This window comes from Odontesthes bonariensis, chromosome 3, assembly GCF_027942865.1.
Source record: "Odontesthes bonariensis isolate fOdoBon6 chromosome 3, fOdoBon6.hap1, whole genome shotgun sequence".
Lineage (NCBI taxonomy): Eukaryota > Metazoa > Chordata > Actinopteri > Atheriniformes > Atherinopsidae > Odontesthes > Odontesthes bonariensis.
Window position 1 is genome coordinate 31640529 of NC_134508.1, and position 25518 is coordinate 31666046.

Sequence of the window (25518 nt, forward strand, 5' to 3'; positions counted from 1 at the left end):
CGCTTACAGTCATAAAAGTTTATAAACAGTACTTGGCACCTCATTCTTAAATGACAATGGTGGTCATTTTAAAAAAAACATTTGGTCTATCCTCCAGATCTTTGGCCATGGAAAGGCCAACGGAGAACCCACATGGTCCCTCCTGCTGACAGCTTGCATCTGTGAGACTGGCATCCTCATTGCCTCCCTGGATGCTGTAGCTCCCATCCTCTCCATGTGAGAAGTTAAACTCTTCCTTTTTTACAAGCTAACAGTGGGAGAGTTGAAAGCCTGATACTTTCTTAAATGGAAATTTAAGAAAGTATCAAGATTTTTCTCATCACACAAAGAGACAGATTACTTTTCTTGTTTAGTTAACAAACACCTTGGATTGCCTTTGATAAATAACATTATGTCACACTACATAAGAGGTACTCTGTTGTAAATTGAGTTCAAATGTATCCCACAGGTTCTTCTTGATGTGCTACATGTTCGTGAATCTGGCCTGTGCCCTCCAAACGCTGCTGAGGACTCCAAATTGGAGACCCCGCTTTAAGTTCTATCATTGGTTAGCTGAGCAGCTACAAAGAAAAACTTCATGTTTGTGTTTCACAGCAAACCTCTGATTTTAAATTTCTCTTTTTCTCTCTCTGTAGGGCTCTGTCCTTCCTGGGGATGAGCTTGTGTCTCACTCTTATGTTCATCTGCTCCTGGTACTACGCCATTGTCGCCATGGTAATTGCCGGCTCCATCTACAAGTATATTGAGTTTGCAGGGTGAGTCCAACGCAATCCTGTGAGAGCCTGGCTGTATTTGGGTAGTGTGTGTATGTTCGTATGTGTGTATCCACTGAATATTAATAGCGTGAGCCTTTCATGTTAGCACTTATGGCTATTTGTGGTTTTGGATTTAGTTCCACTGACTGAGCCAGTTGAAAGTGCAATGAAGTGCATTGTGAATTTTACTAAAGGTATAAGTGTTGTCTTTATCTAATTTAAAGAAACGTTTCTGTTGCAAGTGTAGTATAAAGATACACAACAAAAATAATACTAATAGTTCTCATTTTAGATTGGTTTTGGTTGGCAGATAACCATCAAGAAACCATTTTAAGGATTGAAATAATAATAATAATAATGAAAAAAAACAGGATCAGCACATGCCTATTTTAAACTGTGACTTAATAAACAATAATGTGTATTTCAAATAGAGTCTCTAACTCAGGGGCTTATGATCACTTGACGCTGGTGTTAGTGTCTTCCAGTGATCAATCAACGCTTTAGTTATATAGTAACAAGCCGTATGTGTTTTGATTCCCAGTGACTTTTACCATCTTTAGTCTCTTTGACACATCAGACTGTATCACTGTCACTTTTTAAACTCACCATGAAGCTGAAAAGCTATTGTTCATGTTTTGACTGACGCTGGCACTTTGTTGGCACTTGTGTGTGTGTGTGTGTGTGTGTGTGTGTGTGTGTGTTTGTGTGACAGTGCGGAGAAAGAATGGGGTGATGGGATTCGCGGTCTGTCTCTGAGCGCTGCACGTTACGCTCTCATGAGGCTGGAGGAAGGTCCACCACACACCAAGAACTGGAGGTATGGCACACACAAACACGCACTATGTTGTTTTATCATGATTCTAAACAACGTGAAAATTAAAAACATGTCTACGCATGTTATTCCCTCGTCAGTGCTTTCAAACAACAAGAAGTGTTAGTGGATACATGATAGCACGTGAACCTTTCATGCTGTTTTCCTCTGTCTCTCTTTCCCAACAAGGACTTTAACTTAGCCAGCTCAGCCATTTTCTTACCTTTGCTTTGGACTTGTCAACATTCCACTGTTGTTTTCACCCACATTTGTCTTGCTGTACTTTTCTGCTCTGTATCACACTGCCTCTGCTCTCCGCTCTCTCCGCCGTTCAGGCCACAGCTGCTGGTGATGGTTAGTACTGACGCAGAGCAGACTGTGGAGCAGCCACGTCTGCTGTCTCTGACCAACCAGCTGAAGGCAGGCAAAGGTCTAACTATTGTTGGGACAGCTCTGGAGGGCACCTACCTGGAGAATAGTGATCAGGCCCAGCGTGCAGAGCAGGTAAAGAGCCTTTAACTATCATGACAGTTCATCATAACATGTTGATTCTGTGTCGGACAATACATTTTGTACTAGCAATAAACATTGAATAGCTATGCATTTTTACTACGTTATCACCAATTTATTTTCAAGTTGCAGTTTGAGATGTTTGTTTCAGTGCCAAACTAGTCTTGTTAGAATTTACTTGCATGTTTCTCTCATATTCCTTCCTGTTGTACATGTAATACACAATAATTATGTGACTTAGTGGAAGATTCAACATGTGAAAAAGTTGTAAATGCCATGAAATGTGATCCTATCGCAACATATCACAAGTTTTTATAATGGAAATTCAAGTTTCAGATTAAGTAGTCGTCTTTGTACTTTGGTTTGTACAATTATTTTCTCTTTCTTGCCTTCCTAGTCACTTCGTAAACTGATGGATACTGAGAAGGTGAAGGGCTTCTGTCAGGTGACCGTGTCCTCAAACCTCCGGGATGCTACTTCACATCTGCTCCAGGCCAGTGGTCTGGGAGGCCTAAAACACAACGCTGTGCTGGTCTCCTGGCCACGCAACTGGAAGCAAGGAGATGAACACCAGCACTGGAGGAACTTTATTGGTGAGTTCCTGGGAAAATAAAAGGAATCTGATAATCACATCCAAAATAAGATTTTTAAGGTCAACTATTGGGGAGGTGCTCAAACACTCTTATCTTCAAGAAAAAGCAGAGGATTTCATGCTCTTTTTATGTCCAGCTGGAGCATCTCAGTGAGAAAAGGATCTAAAAGCTCCAGGTTTTTAGTAGCTCACCCTGCCTATGAAGCTCTCTGCTGAGGGGGGATGTGTGCAACATCCTAGTAATACAGTACACCTTTAAAGAAGAAGAAGAGAAATAATGTAGAAAATATTAGTTCAAGAAATTTACCTTGAAACAAAAAATCTGCTAATGAGAAGCACACCGACATACCCGCTACCAGCTTACTAGAGTCAAGTCCACAGCAGAAAAGCAAGTAAAGCAGCGTGGAAATGAAACCTTTAGGGCCAGAGTCTCTGTCAGATGAAGTGTTTTCTTTCTGCCTCTGTGTTCTGCAGAGCTAGTCAGAGAAACCACAGCAGCTCGCCTCGCTCTGCTTGTACCGAAGAACATCTCAGCCTTCCCGTCCAATGGCGAGCGCTTCACTGAGGGTCACATTGACGTGTGGTGGATCGTCCACGATGGAGGCATGTTGATGCTGCTGCCATTCCTGCTCCGCCAGCACAAGGTACCGTGCAGTGGTTCCCGCTACAAAGAAATTCAACATGAGAAGACTTTCATTGTCATATCCGAATTTCTTGCAGACTACATGAAGACACCATGTACATTTTTTTTAAGAGGATGCCATTTTTTTTTAGTTTTGATAATTCTTAACAAATACAAAAGCCAATTAGCCCGTTTTGATCACACTATAAATACTGAATGAGGAAGGGTGTGTCAGAAATAACTTTGTTGCTCTTCAGGTCTGGAGGAAGTGCAAGATGCGCATCTTCACCGTGGCCCAGCTGGACGACAACAGCATCCAAATGAAAAAGGACTTGACCACATTCCTCTATCACCTGCGTATTGAAGCGATGATTGAAGTTGTAGAAATGGTGAGTTTTCTGAAGGCTGGAAGCACTATTGCATTCATAAAGCTACACACGTATCCCATGAAACCACATTCATAAGCACTTTAAAGTCAGAGCCACTCAGCTGGGAACTTGATTATAAAGTCCACAAATGCCTCAGGCTTGGACCGTGGCTCTAGTAAACACAACAACGTTTTTACACTCAAGGAGGAAATGGCTGCTGTGGTCATCAGACAACTAAAGCTTGTTAAATTGACTCCATGAAATACAGCGTGCTAAGGTGTCAGAATGCCTCCTTCAAAGGCCTTGTCAGATGGCCAAACAGTGTTAAAACCTTCCTCCCTGACACTGTTTCCAAGGCTGGAAGTGAGTGGCCATGTCTGATAATTTGGGTAATTTCCAATCCCACAATTAGACTCTTGATGTTCATCATTTGAAGTGATCATTCAGGCATGCAGCAATGACAAAGTAGGCAGGAATTTAATTAACTTTCAAGCTAATTTTTCATTCTTCGCCAAATTACTTTTCATTTGTACAACTTAGAGACACTAGATGAATGTCTTTGCCGGACTGAGGGTGTAACCATGTTGTATAAACTAGTTTGCTTCGAGCATCCCTCAAACTTTACCCTTTTTATAAAGTTCTACTTGTTAGGAGAAATTGAGCAGCTAGTGATTACAACGAAGGAAGGAAGAAGGAAAGGGGATAACGTTACTGAATGAAATGTAGCAGTGAATATACAATGGGCATCAACTGAGTAAAAAGATGTTTCGTTCCTCATGACAGCACGACGGGGACATCTCAGCTTACACTTACGAAAAGACCCTGGTGATGGAGCAACGATCACAGATGCTTAAACAGATCAATCTGACCAAAACTGAGCGCGAGAGAGAGGTAAGAAAGTTTGTTGATGTCAAAGTTTTCCTCTGAAATACATTCAAAGATACACTTATAAAATTGACGTGACTTGACAGGCCGACTTGGCTTCGCTTGGCTTGATTTGACTTAACATGACAACGATTCCCCTCTAGACAAAAGCATATTCTAAGGCTAAATCAGAGCAGTAGGACACCATATTTATCCACTCTATCAGAGATTTGACCGCAGCCATAATAGCAACTACTTTGCTGTTGTGTTTGACGGCATTTTTGATGCTTAGACAGTCTTATAAAATGTGTGAAACATTTCGATATCAGTGTCACACGATCACTACCAAATTCTACACAAGCTATTTCTGGTCACTAAATGTAATATGTGCATTGGAAATAACTTACTTTTAAAATAACTGTTTTAACAAATGAAGGGCATCTATCACATCTTTCCCCTCTCCATCATCGCTGCAATCACAGATCCAGAGCATTACAGATTCTTCCCGCGGGTCTATCCGCCGTAAAAACCCCGCCGCTGTGACCACCCAGCTGAGTGTGACCGAGGAACCGCCTGCAGCCAGCAAGGAGGAGAAGCCCGAAGAGGAGGTAGGATCAACCTCTCCAGGTGGCTGATTGTATTGGTCACACATCAGGATGAAAACCAATCAAAAGCGAGTATTAAGACTAAACCAAGTACCCGGGAAAGCATTTACTCCACATTTGCTAATACTGGACAGCAGCGCAGAATCACATTGACAATATGGGATTTAAAGCGGTAACCTAAATACTGGAAATAGTGTGAACTGACTCTTCTGGCTTTTCCCTAAATGTGAAAATCCACCCACAGCATGTTGCAGCTTATGTGCAGGCACTTTGTGGTGTAAAACTATCCAGGTCACGGCCAGTTTTGACACTGGACTCCCACGCCAACATTTATCAAAAACACCTCATTACAGCAATATTGGTAGCAAAAATAGAGTCCCTTTTAAGTATTTGCTGGAGTCGGAAAACAGCTTAAAAGAAGGCAGTGGAGGGTGTCAAAATCCATGACAGGAGAGTTCATTAAGGAAAAGAATAATAAATGCGATTGGTATCTGCTTTTGACTCATCCTGCTGTGTAAGCAGATTTTTTATGCCTGTTTTTTCTGCCCCATATATCCAGGAACTCATACTGCTTTATTTCAATACTTTATTTCACAAGCAATGATACTCATTAACTATAGAGTGACTTTGAGGTCTCCCTTCATTTCGCCTCCAACAGCTTCCTATTTGTAAAGCTAAACTACTAAGAGATAAAACTGGTTGCCTTTGGATGGAGCCAGGCTAGTTACTGTTACAAAGCTGCTTCCTGTTTACCTTAAAGATATGTGAATGATATCATTATCTACCTTTTAGTGGTGAAGAAAACAAAGATATTTACCACATTCCTTATAGCTGAAATCATTTGATTCCACTGGAGAAGAACCATATTCCTTCCTGTTATGCTCAGTTATCTGTTGAACTGATAACATCTTAAGCTTGAACAGCATTTTCTTTTTTTAAGGGATTGTACATTCAAACAAACCAGGTAAAGTATAAAAAAACAACATGTAAGGCTTCTTAATCCCACTTCTCCTTCCTCTCTTTCTCTCAACACACTCTGTGACTTGGCCTACATTTCTACATTTCCACCTCAACCGTGGCTCTTTCAACTTTCCATGTAACGCACATGTAAAACCACATCTGTCCTGTTTTCCTCTCGTCTCATAGTCAAAGTCGGCCTCTCCCACTGTGTCCCCCCCTGCCCAGGTTCAGCTCATCCACGACAACACCACTCCAGCCAGCCCTGCAACCCCAGCCACCCCGCTGCTCCCCGGAGAGGGGGCTCAGAGCCCCGGGGAGCAGGTCCAGATGACCTGGACTGAGAAATGTGACGGCGAGCCGGACAAGCCTCCTGGAGCTGCCACACCGGAGGGCATCAAAGACATCTTCAACATGAAGCCGTGAGTGCTTTGCAATGCTCAATCAACTGTTAGCTGCCGCAAAGGCGCGCCGCTTTCTCGCTCCTAAAAAGTTAAAAAGAGCCTCCAGGCGGTTTCTTTCTTTTTTGTTTTTAATATATAACAGAGCACCAAGGAATGATGATGTAGAACGAGATTTTAAGCTTGAATGCATCAGGAGAGATCAAGTTTACTAAAAACAAACTGTAGTCCTGATAATGACATGTTTCCCTCCTTGTCATGCTGCAGTGAGTGGGAGAACCTGTAAGTACTGAAACCCTTATAAACCTCATGCAGTCCCTCTACATCTCAAACCGATCACATGAATTAAGAAATGTGTGAATGAGCCGATCATCACAAAATGATTTGTTACACATTTTAAAATGAGCTTTCTGGATGAGCCTGACCTCCTCTGCTGCTTCGTCTTCACTCAGGAACCAGTCCAACGTGAGACGTATGCACACAGCACTCCGGCTGAATGAAGTCATTCTTAAAAAGTCCTCAGAAGCCAAACTCGTCCTCCTCAACATGCCGGGAGCTCCGAAGAACCGGATAGGTGACGAGAACTGTATCCTTCACCAGGACAGAAGTAGGTTCACGCTGAGTCTCTAAAGTGACGGTGACAGCGCCGCCTTCCTTCCAAAGCACAAGTAATCAGCTATGACACCGGTGTCACTTATGCTCAGATCCTGAGTACCATTTGAGTCCCAGGAATAAACCTGAAAGAGTTTTTATGCCACACCAGCATTTTTGATGCCCGAAACAGATTTAAACATTAATACCAACCAGGCTGGAGATCTAAAATATAATGAAACTCATCAGTAGAAAAATACTGCTAAGAAAGAGCTAATCTCAACGTCACTGAAAATATTATTTTCCTGGTTTTGTTGAGTTTACTGTATATGAGAGACTTGGATCATATATGTTCACTCAATAGGAAAACTACAGCATCATATTAGGCGGTAACCAAAGTTTGCGATCATTCAGGTGATTTAAAAACTTTCAGAGGAGCCCTTCAGATAAATATAAATACGCCCCCAGGTTATTGTAACTCTTGGAAGAAATTTAAACAATAGATGGAAATGGAACTAATTTACTTTCAGGAACAACAATGATTTATGATCATGAAATATGTGTACAATGACCACAGGGGCAAAGAGCTGATTAGGATTTTGAAGCAGACACCAACACAGAGAAGAAATGCCTTTTGAGGCAATCTCTGCAGGTTATCAATTTACTCTATTCTTTTAACTCTTTAAACACATGGCATTCGAATTGAAATGGATCACTTTTGGCAGTTATAGTTTAATCTATCAATTGGTGATTGTATGAATTGTCTATCATGTATTGACAGCACTGTAAAAATCTGCCAGTTTTCATTTTAATTAATACCAGTATAGCAGAAATAACTTGCAAAAACATTTATTTGAGTGATTTCTGCTGTAGATTTTCATCAAGCAAACAATGTTTTGATAATAAGAAGCCATAAGTGTATCAATGCCTCATTATCTTTAATATGAAAAGTGTCTTGTGTTGAAATGCAGCTTTATGGACAGTTTGAGTCTTTTTTACCTTGTTTGATTTTGGTGTGACAGACACCCCCCCCCCCCCCCACGTGAGCCATGTGCTTAAGAGTTGTAGAAAGTTAAAAGTGATGTGCAGCACTGAGCTGCACATCACTCATCCGCAAAATGATCCAAAAGCACAGAGACTGTCGCATTTACATAAAAATTGGGAAAGTAGACCTGAATTTTTTAGATTATTCCCCAAATTCAAGAGTAACGAGTGAGTAACTGTCTTCTTAAATCACCTGAGCTGAAAAAAAATGGAAAACTTACAATCTGTCTATAAAGTAACTAAACTCTGTGTGTAGTTACACAGCAGTAGATTAATATAAAACATCACCAAATGAATGCTAATGTTACCTCAACTGTGCTGAATGAGGAGAAAGCCAATTACTCCTAAACATTTTTGTACATACTTATTTAAAAGGAATAACAAGTCCCTTTTTTTATCAAAGTACTCAGACTGTTTCAGAGACATGGAGTCCTTTTTAGGCCTCTGTGATAATAATGTGAGGAGCCATAGATCAGGATCAGGCTATAAAACCATTTCTAAAGCTTTAAATGATCCCAGAAGCACAGTGCTCCCGCTGGTCGTGAAATGGAAGAGGCATGGCACCAGCAGGACTCTTCCAAGAGTTAGGGCGATGTTATAGTCATGCAGCCAGACAGAGTAGATGAGCTCAAGAGGGGGCAGCTCAATTTTTTAAAATCGAATTATTTTTTTTCCTGGAAATTGTCAAAAAGATCTTAAAGGGCTTCTTTGTCATTATGGCTGATGGAGTGAAGACCGTGATGGCCCTGAGGTTTTGTCTGAGTGGCCACAATGCTGTTGTGCTTTCTGAAATGCTGTGGAGTTCAGGTCTGTTGTTTTGTGAATTGTGGTGCTCTTTTTGCATTTTCTCTTTCATTGTAGAGTTCTGCGAAACGTGTGCATGTTTTTATTTTGTGCGCTTTTCATCTCTGGGACACCGGATTTCATCCATTTCAAATGAACCAGAGTAAAGTGCGCACGGAGGCTCGGGAACTCCGCAGCGGCTGTGTGTGCTGCCTTTTCTCTCGGTTGTTTCTTTAACTTTTCTCTCACAGACATGGAGTTCCTGGAGGTTCTCACTGAAGGACTCAACCGGGTCCTCCTGGTCCGCGGAGGCGGTCGCGAGGTTATCACTATCTACTCCTGAAAGAGCAGCCCCCCACTCCCCCGACTACCACCCCTCCCTCAGCCCCGATCCAGTGTCAGCTGTACTCCCATCCTTTCATCAACTGTGCTTCCTGATCGCGTGTTTATTTCTGTGAGATAGTCCTCTCACACCCAACCAAGAGCCCGCTCAGCTCCAGCGCCTCTCCCTCAGCTCCTTCCCCAGCAGACAAACCAAACCTTTTACTCTTGTTCAATAACCTGCTCTAAATACCGCAACCACAAGACGAAAATAAACGCTACTTCCATTAGTTCCTTTTCCCTGCTAGTCTGTAATCTGCTGTAGTAACTCACACTGGCTCAGGAGGAGGTGTTGGTGGGTGCGGGCTGTTAGCTGAGGTGTGAGTGCACATGCATGCATGGCTCTGTCTAATTTGAAAACTTTTTTTTTTGGTCAAACACAAATGTGGCGCAAACACGGTTTCCACTCAGAGCGAAGGAGAGGCAGCTGCCATCAGCTCAGTGTAGGACTGTCTGTTAGGTTCCCTCGTGGTGATCGGACGCAGCCTGTTGTCACCGATGTGAATTATGGTCCGAGGCAAAAGACTCTGCGGCTCCGGAGGAAGCTGGAGGAAGGAAGAGAGTACAGCTGTTAAATAAGAACTGTGAAATTCATGTATTCAAAGGAGACTGAAATATGGGTCAGAGCTGCAGTTTCATCTTTCACCTGATCACTCTTTAGCACGACAACCTTACAACTGTATGTGTGCGTGTGTGTGTGTGCGTGTGTTTTTATTACACTCGTTCTGTTAGTGACATCCACCCTCCTTTCAAACCCTTTCTTTGGTGGCTGTTTATCCTCGTGGCCACTGTTAGTGCCAAAAAAGAAATGAAATTCTAAGGCTAGCTTAGTTTGCTGAGATTGACACATGATTAAACTGTGAATAGTTTCCTAGCTGAAAGCTGGTGGGACAGCAGAGTGGGGAAACGGTACAAAGCCCATCCCTCGCGGAGATTACCATCGCCAGCAGCCCTCGACCCTCGTGTGAGTCACTGTAAATAATGTACAAGCTCTGACGCATTGTTCGGTATGAGTGTAGTATTTTTGTGACAAACTAAAAAGCTTCTAGTGGAGAGAAAAGGTTCCTTTGCTTAAAGGGACAGCTCAAAATTGCTCTTTTTAAAAATGTATTTATTTATTTAATGTATTTATTTATTTATTGGATGGCATAGGTTCCTGTCACTATGGTAACCGTCAGTATAAGCTCGAAAAAAGCACTGCACCTGCATTGTTCACCACTGTGCAACAAGGGAAATTTTGATGATTTCATCAAGTTCATTAAAAAAAAAATGTAATGTTATTTTTTCATCTAGAGAACAAATGTGTATTTATGTTTATAGGCAGAAGTTAAACATATTGATTAAATAGTTTTATGTCATTTTTATTGCCACTCAAAGCAATGTATCATCGTTTTGCCAAATTTAGATGCATTCAATGTGCCATATCAAAGTATTTTTTCGATGAGAAATAGGGAACAAGAACTTCATTGATTCCAATGCGAGCGAACAAAATGTACTAAAAAAGTTGCAAGAAGTGTCTGCGTGAAACTATATTTGTGACGATGTAGTTGTAAAGTCGCCCTACAGATAGTTAAAGAATGAACAGCCAGCTGCTGAGACCAGGGTGAGATGTTGGACATCCATCAGCTATTAGTTTATGGGGTCTTCTCTAGACAAAGAGGACTACGACTTTTGTAGCTACAAACCCCGCTTCGTCCACAAGAATGAACTCTATGCAGTAGATTCTTCAGGCAGATTTTATATCCTCTAGATCGGTGAAGATTTGAGCCACACGTGTCCCCGACTGAGCGACTTGTTAGCAAATCATACTTGGGTAGAAAAAGTGCATCTTGGAAGGAATGTGCAATAGCTGAAATCTGGACTCATGTGATCATGTTATTTATTTTTTTACACGTATATTTTGTATATGTAGATTTCGTAAGTCTTATACGATCCAGAATCATCTCACTCTGACCAAGGACAGCTGTCACTTTACTTTGATTATTCCTGTTTCTTTTCTTGAAGAAACTATTTTTGGTCATTTGCACTTGTAGTAGAAGTATAAATATAAATAAATACGTATATATACACAGTATATACAGTATAGGGAAGCAAAAAAAATTTAGCTTCCAGAACTATTTAAGATAAAACTTATTTAATGTTTTTAGTGTCGCTTGAATGTCTGATCATATGTTGTGAATGCTGCTACAGTAGGCATCTATAGATTTATATGTACTGTAAATAGAGATGACTGAGTCAACATTAAAGATAAAGTGAAAAAGGGTATAGACATACATATCAGTGGTGGTGGTGTTTATCTAACAAGACGAGGCTTTACCTGTATACATTTGGCCTGTGATCTCTGGACAGGGTTAGTTTTCTGTTTTACTAGAAAACTGAATATCTTGATGCAATATTCCAAATGAGGGCAAACGCGCCACCCTTTTTCTCTTTTTAAATTATCTCCTCATTCTTCTTCTCTTAAAATCCCACAAGTAGAGAAGCGACTCTAAGATAACAGGATTTTCATTTGTGTGGTGTATTTAAAGAAGGCGTTACCAAAATGTTTAAATATGAGTATTTCTGATGTATTTGATAAATGTTGCTGTTTGGAAAAAAAAAAACTACCTTTGACACCTGTGATACTTAAAAAGAAGCCACTCCGAGTTTTCAAAGATGTCGGGGTGCCGGGTCATGGGCGATTTTCTTTTAACACGCTGACGAGGAGGTCGCTCGCAGCAGTTTTTTGAGGAACTGTTATTTTAGGATTGCCTCTGCAACATCGCCTGCATCATCTGAGCCTTTTAAATTTATTGAGAAGAGAAGATGTCTGATGTTTATCGGGGAAGTTTATTGGAAATTTATTTATTTATTGAATTATAAATGTTTTATAATTGCTGTTTGCATGGTACTCCGTGGCAATATTTGTTTTAGTAGTTTCTATAGTAACGACTTACCTGTTCGAGGTGCAGCAGTGGGGCGGAGGAGGCGGCCAGTTGTTCTCAATAAGTATTTTTTGAGAGCTGCAGTCGGTAACATGGCCAGACCTTGAAAACAAGTCTTTTGCAACAAAAAAAAAAATGAAGAAAAGTATGAGTTCACTATAACGTTAATTGTTCTATTTCAATCTTGCTCAAGTAGTCTTATGTAATGTAGGAGATTTTGAGTTTGCGAATAGATGGGCCTTAGGAAGGGTCATTTCACTTTTGTAAATATATATAAATATATATCACTAAAGTCAGAGACACTGTAACCTACTAGTGTTGTCTTTTGTTGTACACTGTTCTATCACTGTGGACAAAGTCTTGGAGTTTTGTAAGATCATGTGCAATATCATTCTCACTTTGGTTTTCTTTTCTCATTTAGTCGGTTTTCTTTTCGTTTGAACAGGAGTCAGCAGACACCGATTGAATGGCAGTGTTTGTCGCGGGGTCTTTTGGACCCTAGAGGTCAAATGTTGAAACCAAATATGGCTGCGACAGCAAGCCACTTCACACTGAGGGGGCACTTTGTGACGGTCTGCAGCAGTGGAGGGTCAAGACTGCCTCACAGTGACCCCTGGTGGCGTAAACTGTGTATTACAGCCAGTTGTGGCGGCCTGACAGCTGACGTTATAAAATCATTTAAATATATCGGAAAAGAATCCGTTGATTTTGTTATCTTTTGGACATTTTAGCATGCATTACAGTCTTTAATTTATTATCTTGCCAAACTTATTTAAAAGAAAAATAACTGTTCAATTTATAGTGCGTGTCACTCTTTCTGTGAATCCTCCCACCCCTCCTCTCTCCATCTGCCCCAAAACCTCTGGTCTCCCCCATCCCAGCCACAAAATCCACCCTCAGCTCTGTATTTTAAATGTGACTGCAGTATAATTCAGAAAAATGATCAAAGAATAAACTTGCGCTTCCAATTCTGGTACCGGCTCTGCTTGGACAACAAGAGATGGCTGACTGGGAAACCAGCATGCCCCCCACCCCCCCCAGCTGATCCCTGATTTAGATCAGATCCTTCACCTGCACAACTGTAGCATGAGACAAATCTGCCGGTGATCATTACACAGTCTCCATCCTTAAATGGATATTAAGGGCTCTGAAACACATCTATTATTGGGTTGATGAGGTTGTCTTGTTAAAAAGTTAACAAAAAAAAAAGCAAACCCCAGATTTTTTTGCAGAGAGGCCTCACAGTCTGAGGTGAGATAAGATCGTACCCTTCAGTAGATCACAGAGGCGTCAGATGTGTCTGACGTCAGAGGGAAGACAACAGTCGCAATCTCACTGGGAGTCAAAGCTCGAGTGGCTGTCAATGCAGTGCAAGCAGAGCCCCATTCCAGTTATGTTGTGTAACTCAGTGTATGCATGCAACTACCCTGAACAAGGTGTGCTGAAAATATATTGGATGTTTGTGATATAAAAAGTGTTTTGTTTATATCAGTCAGAAACCTTTCTTTCTTGTCGTAAGATATTTTTTCTCTTTCCTTAGGACTGGCCTATTGTTGTATCCAAGATGAATAGTATGGTACAAAATTCTATTTTTTATGGTACATCTGTTGACAAGGTCCTCTCGTTGTGTCAATTACCTGCACATAAATTGATTACCAAAGTATTTATCAGTTGAGTGTGAAAAAGTGTGATCCACTGAATTGGATTCAGACAGGGAAAATCACCTTTAAATTTGTTGCAGCTGTTGAGATCTTTCACACAGAGTGAAAGGGCGAACAGGCAACTTGATCCCGTTTGGAGGCTCTTAAACATATTATTAAACTGTTCACGCATTTGGTCCTAAAACGTTGGAATTCCACATCTCCTTTTCAATCTTTGTGCTCAACTAAGTAAGCCTGCTACAGACTGGAATGATTTTAACCTTATAATGTGCACACATTTCCCCGAAAAGTTCTTTCCTTCAATACTTGGAAGTTTTAAAAGTACGAGATATAAATTAAAAAGCAGCACTTCCCTACAGAGGAACCTTGTCGCTGTCCAAACTGGCTTTTAATTTACTGGACTTTGTTGGAACGATTTTGTACGAATGCTTGAAACACATAATGGATGTAGATTAGCGTACACGCACCCGTGTCAAATATCACTATATGAAAAACGTTTGTTCACTCTGAAGCGTTCATTATTTTTCCTTACGAATGTACCCAGTCTTATAGTTAAGCTGTATTGTGTTCCTTTCAGTTCTGTGGGAGCGTGTGTGTGTGTGTACACGTGCACTTGTAACTGCTGGATGGGGGGGTGGGGGTGGTTATGGGCAAGGGTGGGAGGGAGCTACGTGTAAATAAAACAAATACAGTTAGTGTGGAGGTGATTATTTTCTGTGTCAGTGTAAGTTAAATATTCTAAAATAAAAAAAAAGGACATGTATTATTCTCTATTGTGATTCATGGTACATTCAAAAAAAAAAAAAAAAAAAAAAAGGAAAAAAATGTAGTTTTATCTTACATTTCAAATGCTTATCTCTATGGCTTCTGGCGATACCCGTACCATTTTATAGATTTGTCAGCACAAAATGCAATAAACCAATACCATTTTATTACAGCAATTGTGTCTTGAGTTTTTAATCATGTATTGTTTTGATCATGACAACAAAAATACAAATTAAAGAATACTGTGCAAAACTACAAAACACAAACTGTAATAGTTGGAAAAGAACCGATTCCATCAAGAAACCAAAAATGTACTTCATAACCTCACTGTTTAACTTGCTTGTAAAAAGACAATAAAATTCGTCAGGCAAACAATCAAAAATACAGACAGTCAGCAGTCTGAAATCATCCAATTTCAACACAATGGTTTTTTTTGGGGGGAGGGGGGGTCATAAAAACCTTTACAAAACGTTCCTACAGTCTACCAAGACAAAGCTGGTAAATGTGTAACACAGAGAAAAATGCGGTATCTACTGCTATTAGAGGGGGAGCTGGGCCACATGAATAAGCCCGTCAGTAGTGTCGGGGGTACATGGACATGGGCGGGACCTGCCCCATGCTGGCTGCTGACCTCTGAGGTGGCTGCTGAGAGGCCACAGGGCCCACTAGACTGTTGAGAGATGGTCCACTCTGAATGAGCGTGTCAAGAGCTTTCTGGACACTCGGGTTGTCGAAATTGATACCGGAAGCAACCAGAGGGGCTCTCTGACCACTTGGTGCTACGGGAATGCGGCTCGACGGGGTGCCGTAACCCTGGGATACGGCTGTGGGTGGTCCAGGCATGGCTGGGCGGGATGGGTTTTGGGAGGGAGATGGGCCAAGAGAGCTGTAGGGGTGAGACTGGGGGGCAGCAGGTGGGAGGCCAACAGCGCCCGTCCCGGAGCCGCTGTTGAACAGACTGAGGATTTTAGCCTGCAGCTCCTGCTGATGACTCGGGTTGGCCGAGGCGCTCGAAGCAGTCGACAGGCTGTGGTGACTTGGCTGTGAGGCCGTGTGAGTGGACGGAGGGAGTCCTGCAGCCGACAGCTGGACATCATGGTGTACTCCTGCAGGAGCCCCAACGTGGACCGCAGCTGCAAGGGGACACGCTCAATTACAGTCACCACACACCCATTTCATGTACATTTGTGCACAAGAGCAACTTGTACAATGAGAATTTGTCCTTTAATGACATCATTACCTGCAAGAGGATCCGCTGTGCTTCGTACCAGCCGAGCTCTTTTGTCCTTGAGGTACGCAATGAGGCCGTCCAGTTCTTCTGGAGTCAAAAACCTATCCGACAACCACAGTTTAAAACACTCATTACTACAAATGGGAGTATGTTTAGTTATAAAAAGAAAAAGAGTTTTCATAGAAACCTTCCGTTCTCCAGAACAACAGTCTAATCAACATGTTAAACCTGATACCTGTTCTCTGACAGCAGCGTGACGGCGGTGAGCACCGATGAGGGATGGCCCTCTCTGTCAGGCTCCCTGAGTAACACGTCATCCGCCATCTTTGCGGCCTTTCTGGCAATCTCCTCACGTTCTTTTTCACGGTTTTCGACTTTGTAGGTGTCATAGTTGTGGGCAACCAACATCATGGCATCCTGCATCGGCATGTTTCGATGCTCTGTGACAACAGTGGAATCCAACACTTTATTAATCCCAAATGGCAAAATTCACCTGCAGCACATAGAATCTATGAGAGATTGTAAAAGAAAAGTCGATGCAGTGGAAGGACCCACAAAAACAAGGACAACGACAGAGGGTATTCATTCCTTTTAAAAGCCGCGCTCGTTATCTCCGGAGTGACACGACTAATGCATACGTGTTGTTGTGAATCACCTTGAGGTGTGCCAAACAGGATGTTGACGGTGCAGGAGCGGTGCACCTGGTGCTGCTGGGTAATGATGATGGCAAAAGGGGTGCGGGCCCGGCCCACATCTTCCAGTGCCTGGGTAAGAGACACCTCTGTGTTGAGGAAGATCAGATCCACCACCATTCCCAAATCACGGACTTTCCGCCCGACCGTCTCAGCATACTCCCGACTGTTGTTTTTGAAGCACAAGTATATGAAATGAAAACATGCCATATCCTGGTTGAATATTTACACAAATGCTTCTGCTCCCTGTAAAGAACAGAGAGACCAAACTTACTTCTGCGCCTTGTTGACGACGATCACGGAGCAGTCAACGGGACGCTCAGTGTCGTAGCGCCGCTGGAGTTCTTCATAGTACTGTCGATACAGTTCATTACGACGGCGCTCCTCAGGCCGAGCGCGATCTTCTACTGCAGAGCGGGATACAAAAGTCTCACATCAGTGTCTTTCTCACTTATTTCAGTTAAACGGCCGTGAAAACAAAATAATTTGAACCTCAGGCAACATTCACGCTGCAGGTTGATTTATATATTTTTTTGCGTGGTTGTTCAATTTATAATTTAAATGCGACCGCCCACAGACTGCAGTGTGAGCAGCCTAAACGACCCTGAAGTGACCCGCATGTGCAGAAGAACAAGTCCAAAACCTCACTTTCTTTCCACTGACGAGCTCAAGTCAAAGGTGTCTGTCCATTGTTGACATTTCAATGTGGCCCGGGTCTGATTTGTGCTGTTCAGACCGTCATAAAAAAAAATCTGATACAGGGTCACAAATGGTCAAAAATAGTCAGATTTGGGCCACTTGTGCCTGCAGTGAGAACGCAGCCTTTATCCCACCTCTGACATGCAGTGAATATGCCAAATATTTCACACATAAATGATGTTTACGACACAAAGTTTTTATAAAAATGTTATCATAAACAGGCCTTTTGCTGTAAACCTGTGCCCCATAAAAAGAAAAAAATTACTTGTGAGGTTTTACATGAAAAACAAAGACTTTCTCTTGAAAATATTCAGGAATGTGTTCTCTTGAACAAATGAAATATCATTTAACAGAATATTATTCTAAGGGCAGCGTAGTGTGTTGTTACACTACTTACCTCCTGGCTCACGGCGTCCATTCCAGGGATCTATGTAAGGGTCCCTGTAGGGTTCATCCTTCCTCCTGTAATAATCCTCTGCCGCCCCGCTGCCACTGCGGTAGTATCGTTCATAATCTTCTCTGCTGTGTGGAAAGATTTCAAGTTCAGAAACAAACATAAACAAGTCATTCGGGACTTGCAGCTGACGGGGCCGAAAGTCAGTCACCTGTAGGTAGAGTCCCGTGGGTCAGCCCTGACGTCCTTGTCTCGGCTCGCTGTGCTGCGGAATCGATAATCGGGGTCACGGGAGTGGCTCCCTGGTCTCGGCTCCCTACCAGAGTCCCTCCCATCGCGGCTGTCCCGAGGATCGCGGCTGTCCCGAGGATCGCGGCTGTCCCGAGGCTCTCGTCCGTCACGCCCATAAACTGGTGAACGTGACCGAGGTCGGGGCTCTTTGCTGTACGGGGCCCTGAGAGAAGCGTTTTCAATTAGTGTGAGAACAGCAAGAGAGAGCTTTAAGTTCCTATGAAACACTACAGTGGGTATAACTTATCAACTGGTGACTTTTTTTTTTCTCTCTTTTTCAATCCAGGTAGAAATTAAACTCTTCAAAGATCTTTAAAAGATGTCCAGTGATCCCGGACAAGTACAATTATCAACCATCTGAAGTTAACCAATCACTAAGTACCATTTTAACAAGCTGGTTCCTGTAGCATATTCTGCTCTACACGATAGTTTGTTTTCCATTCCTCAGAGACACGCTCCAAAGTGAGGATGCAAAAATGTTGTTTTGAAAAGTAAAACAGAGTCAACATTGTTTGGACCTTTGATTAAAAAAAAAAAAAAAAAACTGGATATAACCTTATTGCATGATGTTCAAACTCAAGTCAGAAAGTGAAAGGCCAACCAAAGCTGTTCCTCCGGAGTGCCTTTAGTGGAACCTCTCTGGTTCCCTCACATTAACATTTGCATTTCCTCTTATCCAACTGTAATTAAGGGAACCGTCTCGCCTTCAGCCGACACCTCCTCCGATCCGTAAGCAGCAGCTCGGCTGTTTTACGTGAACACACCCGATTTTGAGAGTTTACATTTATTTGACACCGCTTCGTTACGATTGTGCTCGTTACCCTAAACGTACTGTCGGGGATAACGTTCGAGTTACGTCATCCTTACCTTCTACTGTATATGAGCTTCCTTTAAACGGTCTATTCTAACTAAGCCAGGCCGACGCACTTGCTCAGGTGGCTCAAACACACTGCAAACCTTATTGCAGATGAGTGTAAAAGTGCTCCAGAGAATGATGGTGCCACCTTCAGCCTTTAGGGGGCTTCACAGACAGTCAACTTGACATCAAATCGTATTAAAATAAGTACTGTACACATTGTTTTAATTGAAATCATTGTTGCTTGGGCATGTGTTGAATCGTTAACACGTGGCCAGCTGTGAGCTGGTTTAGGTGCTACAAGTAACCAGAGTGATTCTTTGCTTGTTAATAAAAAAATAAAAAACATTTAAATGTGAGCTTTTGATCACAAGTAGCACGATGGAGCTTTGTCATTTTAAAGATGCGTTCCCACGGTTAGCGTTTTATGCACGCACAGACGTAAGCGGACGGTTTAACGTTATTCCGCTGACGGATGGTTGTAGGTTTTCAAGAAAAAAAAACAAAAAAAACTCAATAGTCGTGCCGTGTAATGGAGTTGTAAATGCAAGTACACATTTTTTCAGCTCATTTCATTGCGGCTCGTTTGAGAAAAGCCGTTTCTCACGATTAAAACCGTTTCAGGGCGCATAAATATTTCACTTGAGACCATGTTGTTGGATGTAAGACTATGACTAATGTTTAACTTGAACGTTTTAGCCACAAGAAGAAATGTGCGATGGAAAGCACACACCAAAAAGCACTGTATGTGTACTGAACACCATAAGTTCAATAATCTCGGAGACAAAGACACTGAAATTACATCAATATGTCTCTGTTCTTTATTTCAATAAATCAGGAATTCTTTGAGTGAGATATTTATTGTTCCATAAACCATCACAAACCCATCCAACGATGCAGCAGCTTCCATGAGGACTTCATTGGTGGAAATTACAGGTGGGAAAAAAGTTAAACACGCTTCTTTTTTTCTTTTTTTTTTTTACCCGACACCTCAAGAGGTGATGCTCAAATCCATTTCGCGTTACTTTACCTTCGTGGAGGGCTCTGCTGGGATTGAGGTTTAGCTTGCCGTCGCTCCACTGCCATATTTACATCTGAAAATAAATCAATCCAAACGTTGAACATAACAATGACATGTAGATCAGCTAATGTTGTTCACGCAAAATGACTGGCCGCGTCAACACTTTCACGATCCAGGTGAAACCGAGTGCCAGGATCCAAATTTGAAAATCCAAACTGGGCGAAAGATCAGAAACAGCGGAATTGAGGTGCCAAATCTGACAAATTGAGATGGAATAAACAAGAAATGAAGAAGTTTCTCCTTTTAAAAATCTGCCAGCAACTAGCAAAGGGTGAACATGGTAGTTAGATCAGAGTTGAAATTAAGAAAATCCCGACAGCACAAGTGTCCTACATAAGTGACGCAAATAAATCCACGTTGAGCTGAAATCCAAAACACTACTGCAAATAAAACAAGAGATTTTAAAGATTCATCAGAATGTAACAATGCACTTGTTTATTGTTGGTCAGGGCTCTGCTCTTCTCATCAAACACATACAATCCATTAAATGCCGAGTATCAACACATATTGCTAAAATGGCGTTTAAAAGATCAGAATATCATAAACAATTTTACAGTTAACTCAAATTTTTATTTAAAAATTATTATTTAAAGACCAAATGCAACATATGTCTGTGCGTTCCTTAAAGACGGGGACTGGAGCAGTGGTGAAAGCCAGGGTTTACTGAGCTGATGCACAAAGGAGGAACTACACCCTGATTTGGAACCAACCATCGCCTCGCTGTTGCCTCACTACAGCATTCCAACAGCAGTGTGAAAGCAATCAGAGACGACAAAAAAAAAAAAAAAAAAAACAGTCCATGAGGATACTTGTTGTCCTTCGGGGAGCCCCCCCGGTTCCCACAACCCTCGGGCAACTTCTTAGTCAAAAAGCAGCTCAGATGCGACCTTTGACTGAGATCCTCATGAGACACGAGTGAAGTTTATTGTTTAAGACGTTTAACAAATGTCAAGTGAAATCCAGTTCCAATAATGCACTTTGCCTTTGTAACATACAGTTCAGACCCAGTGCCTAATTGAGAAACCAGTTGTTTTGACCACCATCTGCAGCTGCAGTAGCAACACCTCTTTGCTGTAAAGTAAAAGCGCCTTTACACGCAACGACACCATTCAAGGTGTAAAATGCAAAAATTACGGGGGAAAATATTTCGCAGCAACGCAGTAAACATGCATATTAGTTACCAGTTAGCAGGGCATGCATTACTTGATAAGAGAGTTTCTCTTCGGTCTATAAAGCCTCCTGTCTGAGGCACCCAGACAGAGGATTGTACCCCGGTGTGAGAATATGTTGCATATGATCTTAAGGATTTAATCCTGCACAGAAAACTATTAGCTTTGAAAACTGCATTTTTTTTAAAACTTTGTAGGCATTTTTAATGATAACAAATGAGATTAAAATCATCCCTGCCATCAAGAAAAGAGAAAACCTTGACTTGAATCTGTCATTTTCTTGTTTTTATGGCCCAATAAACAATTAAAACGCATCCTCTTCAGCCATACAATCACACTTTCTGCAGGTAAGGCTTACCTATTTTGTAACCTTTATATATTCGGCCCTTTTGGGCCGCCCTTGCAGCCTCAGCTTCCTCAACACGCTCAAATTGTACAAATCCATACCCTCGAAACAAGGATACGCCTGGAAGAGGAATATTTTAAGTGGAACAAACTTAAGACCATACTAAACATTTGGATACCTATCCAGTTCATCAGTAGAAACATTCTTGCATTACATAGTAAGATTAATGTTTAAGTTAATGTTGTGTAGAAAATATTCCAACAGCTGTGACATTCAGGGACAGCCTCCCTTATGTAAACTGCAATTTATTCAAACTGGCAACTTATCGCTCATGAATTTACTAACCGACTATCTTCCCGTATGGGCCGAACAGGACTTCCAAATCCTTGTTTTCCATGTCAGAAGTCGGCAAATTCCCGACAAAAATTCTTCTCTCCAAATCTTTCGGATCATTACTGCTGCAGGTGCGTGAAAATCGCCCTGGTGACGGGCTGCGGCTTCTTCTGCGAGACATGACTAGATCCCAAGGTTTACCGGTTTCTTTCTTCGTGCGCCTCAAATGCTTGAACAGGTTCGGGCTGTTTGCAAATAAGCGTCTTTAAAGCGTCCACGATCCTGAAACATGTCAGTGAGTTAAGAACAGAGATCAAATTCCTTCAAGGATAAAGAGTTCAGTTGATCAAAAGTTGCAGATCAAAATCACAAAGCTCAAGACAAAGCAGACTCAAACGCTGAAATTTAGTTTTCAAAAGCAAATCCTTCAAAACTTCAGGGAGGGGAAAACAACGCGCCGCGTGAAGCAACGTCTTCGCGATGATTTTCTTTACCGTTGTCTTTTGTTTTCTCTTGTGCTCATTAAAATGTTTTGAGTGCTTGCCTTAAAAAGTGGCCCAAGCAACAGTTTTGAAGGTTGGTGAATGACAAATGCACCGCGATCAACGACGAACGCAAATTCCCTCGCGCAGGCAAGTGGAAACTTTGCATAAGCGGCCGGCGACTTTATTACTTTGATCGACAGATATGAGGAAAATGTTAGAATATCACCGCAAATGTTTCGCTTTTGCCCTGATGAGAGAAACGCACTCAGCTGCTCCTCCTGCCTGTGAAATTCAACGGTGGCTCATCTTTTGATCAAAGCGGGTAACCGGGTTCGGACGCTTCAAATGACAGGAAACTTTAAAGCCCGTTTGACATTTCGCAGATGGGCGTCTCATCGTGAAAAACTAATTCCCGGAAAATGGAACAATATTAATTGGCCGTATTATTATTATTTCACTTAAGATGAGGAATGAGTTTCCGCTTTTTTTGTTAGAGCAAAAAACTTCTTTTACTTTGAAAACAAATGCTAAATGTCCCAGAAACAAATAACAGGTGGCATCGAAGGAGGAACATCATTTTGTAGCTCAAACAGCGGCGTGAAAAGAAAACCTCCATCACTGCCCGTTTTGTTCTGAAATGGTTCATGTTTTGAATCGGAGGTGAAATGACTAGTTCTGTGGCACCAAAGAAGAATCTGTTGTGGAGGGTAAGACACCTCTCTGCCACCACAAATTTAAAATGTACCGTCGGCAATAAGTTACGATTACGGAGTCACACATTCAACAAGTTTGTTGGTTTATGGTCACACCGCGCGAGAGAAATCCACCGAAGCGTACGGACGACTTTCGAGCAGCATTTCGTAAAAATGAAATGAAAAGTTTGTTTAGATGTCCTCTTCTGTTGAAATGATAGAACCATCATGAGGAAATCCGTTTTGAAATGAAACGACAGGTTTGTGGTCGACTTAAAATGTCAAAATTCAAATGTTGTTTTTTTTTCGTTTTTTTAAAGCCACGTTCGTCAGCGTCCTCTGGAGAAATGCCGTTTTTCTTTTATTCCCCAAAGAAATCGACACCAAAATGTAAAGTGATGTTGAGAATAAAGATTCTCTTGAGCACAAATGTACATTACATTTCAGCTGGAGGTAAATTCATACATGCTTTTCAGGGAGCAGCCCCTTACATACCTTAACTTGAACCTGGATGCCCTGGATTCGGAGTCTGCCTACTTTTGAAGACCCAAATCTCGACGAAAGAAAAAGGGGAATAATGAAGTTAGCCACAGTTTAAAGAATGAGTCACTTCAGATGCTCTGAGCTGTCTACAATAACTTCACAACATACTGATTACCAAAGAAAAAGAAGCCGAGGCTGTTTATCTAAGACCCTTTCAGGCAAACTGACCCAGATTAACTTTGAGATAAGAAGAGTTTCAAAGTTTAAAAAAGAATTCTTGACATTTAACTCTGGCATTTGTGTAAAAACATCATGAAACAATGTATTAGAACTTATTTGGTGTATTGGCACATGTGTAAATGCAGCTGTGGTGAAATACCATTCAGACTCACGTTTAGCCACGTGAACCTGAAAAAAAAACCCTGGCAAAAAATTAACAAAGTGCATATGACAAAATAGTTTCATTTAATAGCTGAATGTTCTGGATTTGTAAATCACACCTAAAAAAAATCTTAATAAAATTAAGATTTTCTGATCTTTTTTTCTTCTATGAAGTAGATGGAAACAAATTTGGAATCACCTTGTCATTTGTATTTCTAAAAAAAAAAAACCTGCACTAGTCTAAATATGCAAGAGTCTTCAGTTAAAAGAGTGCTTGCAGAGCTTAGTGTGCTGCTGCACCTGGCCGACAGACGAGAAACGTGGCCCCAACAAGAGAGATGTCAGTGGAAACAATAGAAAGGATTGGGAAACAAAGTGGGAAGGTCATTTTGCTTAAAAGAAAAAATATACAGGTCGACCAAGGAAGACATCAATGAGTTAAGAGAGAAAACTCAAAGCGTTATGCCTTGAAAATAGAAACTGTGCAACAAAGGAGATACAACACAAATAGGCAGAAATCAATCAGTGTTTCTGACGAAACTGTAATCAACTGGCTGAACGAAATGAGGTTTACATCAACATCGTTACCAAGTCACAGTGACATGGTCAAAAAACAGACTGTCTCTCAATCTGATTGAATATGTATGGTAGAAATGCAATAAAAAAAATTAATTACTAAAATAAAAAGGTGGTACCTGATCATATTATAATTATTATCATAATCATATAATCATTAGTTAAGGTAAGCGTCTGCAAAATGACCGTAATGTAAGGTCATGCCTAAATAATTCAAGCTGCTATGAAAGCTAGAGTACAAAACAAAAAAAGGGATTTTCTTTTCCATAATTTCATGTTTTTTGGTTCTACTTCATCTGAAAAAAGTAAAAGTTTACAACTGCTGCCTAAAATTCCTTAGGTATGTTTTACAAAGCCAGATTACTCAGCTATTGTTTCCTGCTGACATATCTGTGTTTTTGTATCTTGTGTTGTGATTCCTTATTCTTCTGCCAGTGATTGTAAGAAGATTAATTCCGCAGTAAATCATTTGGCGTTTGATAACGCAATTCATTTTATGTTATTCCAATATAAAGTTTGGTGAACAAGTACATATGCTAGATAAATGAAACAACCGCTGACGTACTGACTTCAGATATGCAATCTGAGACAATTTTGCTCGGACTGACTGATTATCATTCATCAAAATACTTTACTCCTACAATGGCAGCTTATAGCCTTATGTTAGCCAACAAGCTAATGTCGTCGTTTCGATATGGAATCCATTCTAACACCCATGCCAGTCTGGTTGCAAATGGCGTGCAACGCACAATTGCACAGCGTATGAAATCAGATAACCTTATATTCCATTTAAATCTGATATCCATCATCTTAAAACTGAGAACGTTTTTCTTCCGTTTGTTTGCAATCACTCTTTAATATATTGTTAGTTATGTGGTCATGGTTAAGCTACATGTAGCATTTGCTGTTAGCTACTTAGCATTAGCTACATAAAAGGTTAAAACCAAACAACTAGGTTCAGAGTTACAAGTCGTATTCAGAAAACGAGTCGCAGAGCGTATTATTATTTTATAGACAAGAATGGAAGTGTGAACTTACCACCAACGTGCGTCTTATTTCTGGTTGAGATCACCCAAGGCCACGGAAAATCGCTAGCCGTTCTATGGTATCGTAGCAATATACCGTTTATGTTTCGGAGCTGCGCATGCGCGTTTCTCAAAGCGTTATAATTCAAT

General features: G+C 41.3%; 2 protein-coding genes across 6 annotated transcripts in view; one reads left to right on the forward strand and one right to left on the reverse strand.

Moving 5' to 3' along the window:
• Positions 1–14806, forward strand: part of slc12a5a (solute carrier family 12 member 5a) — a 172293-nt gene extending 157487 nt beyond the window's left edge. For 2 of the 3 annotated variants that reach the window (XM_075461557.1, XM_075461559.1), the window contains exons 13-26: positions 98–216; positions 449–547; positions 636–755; positions 1468–1572; positions 1902–2070; positions 2474–2669; positions 3143–3312; positions 3548–3679; positions 4442–4549; positions 5005–5130; positions 6274–6506; positions 6753–6767; positions 6938–7071; positions 9155–14806. In XM_075461557.1, the coding sequence (XP_075317672.1) occupies positions 98–216; positions 449–547; positions 636–755; positions 1468–1572; positions 1902–2070; positions 2474–2669; positions 3143–3312; positions 3548–3679; positions 4442–4549; positions 5005–5130; positions 6274–6506; positions 6753–6767; positions 6938–7071; positions 9155–9246 (1818 nt within the window). In that variant the 3' untranslated portion in view covers positions 9247–14806. The remainder of the gene's footprint in view (positions 1–97; positions 217–448; positions 548–635; positions 756–1467; positions 1573–1901; positions 2071–2473; positions 2670–3142; positions 3313–3547; positions 3680–4441; positions 4550–5004; positions 5131–6273; positions 6507–6752; positions 6768–6937; positions 7072–9154) is intronic. The other variant, XM_075461558.1, reaches the window with a different exon arrangement.
• ncoa5 (nuclear receptor coactivator 5) lies at positions 14800–25495 on the reverse strand. Of its 3 annotated transcripts, none has more exons than XM_075461561.1 (12): positions 25382–25495; positions 23399–23456; positions 21739–22008; positions 21406–21513; positions 19828–19891; positions 17862–18104; positions 17654–17775; positions 16832–16964; positions 16521–16723; positions 16101–16305; positions 15875–15966; positions 14800–15767 (listed from the first exon to the last, which is right to left on the reverse strand). In XM_075461561.1, exons 3-12 carry the CDS (start codon positions 21905–21907, stop codon positions 15208–15210), a joined length of 1899 nt encoding a protein of 632 aa, XP_075317676.1. In that variant the 5' UTR covers positions 21908–22008; positions 23399–23456; positions 25382–25495; the 3' UTR covers positions 14800–15207. The 3 variants fall into 3 exon arrangements, with proteins under 3 accessions (XP_075317676.1, XP_075317675.1, XP_075317677.1); XM_075461560.1 differs by having other exon boundaries at positions 14801–15767; positions 17654–17778; XM_075461562.1 differs by lacking the exons at positions 21406–21513; positions 21739–22008 and having other exon boundaries at positions 14803–15767; positions 17654–17778; positions 25382–25493.
• Between the last annotated feature and the right edge of the window lie 23 nt (positions 25496–25518).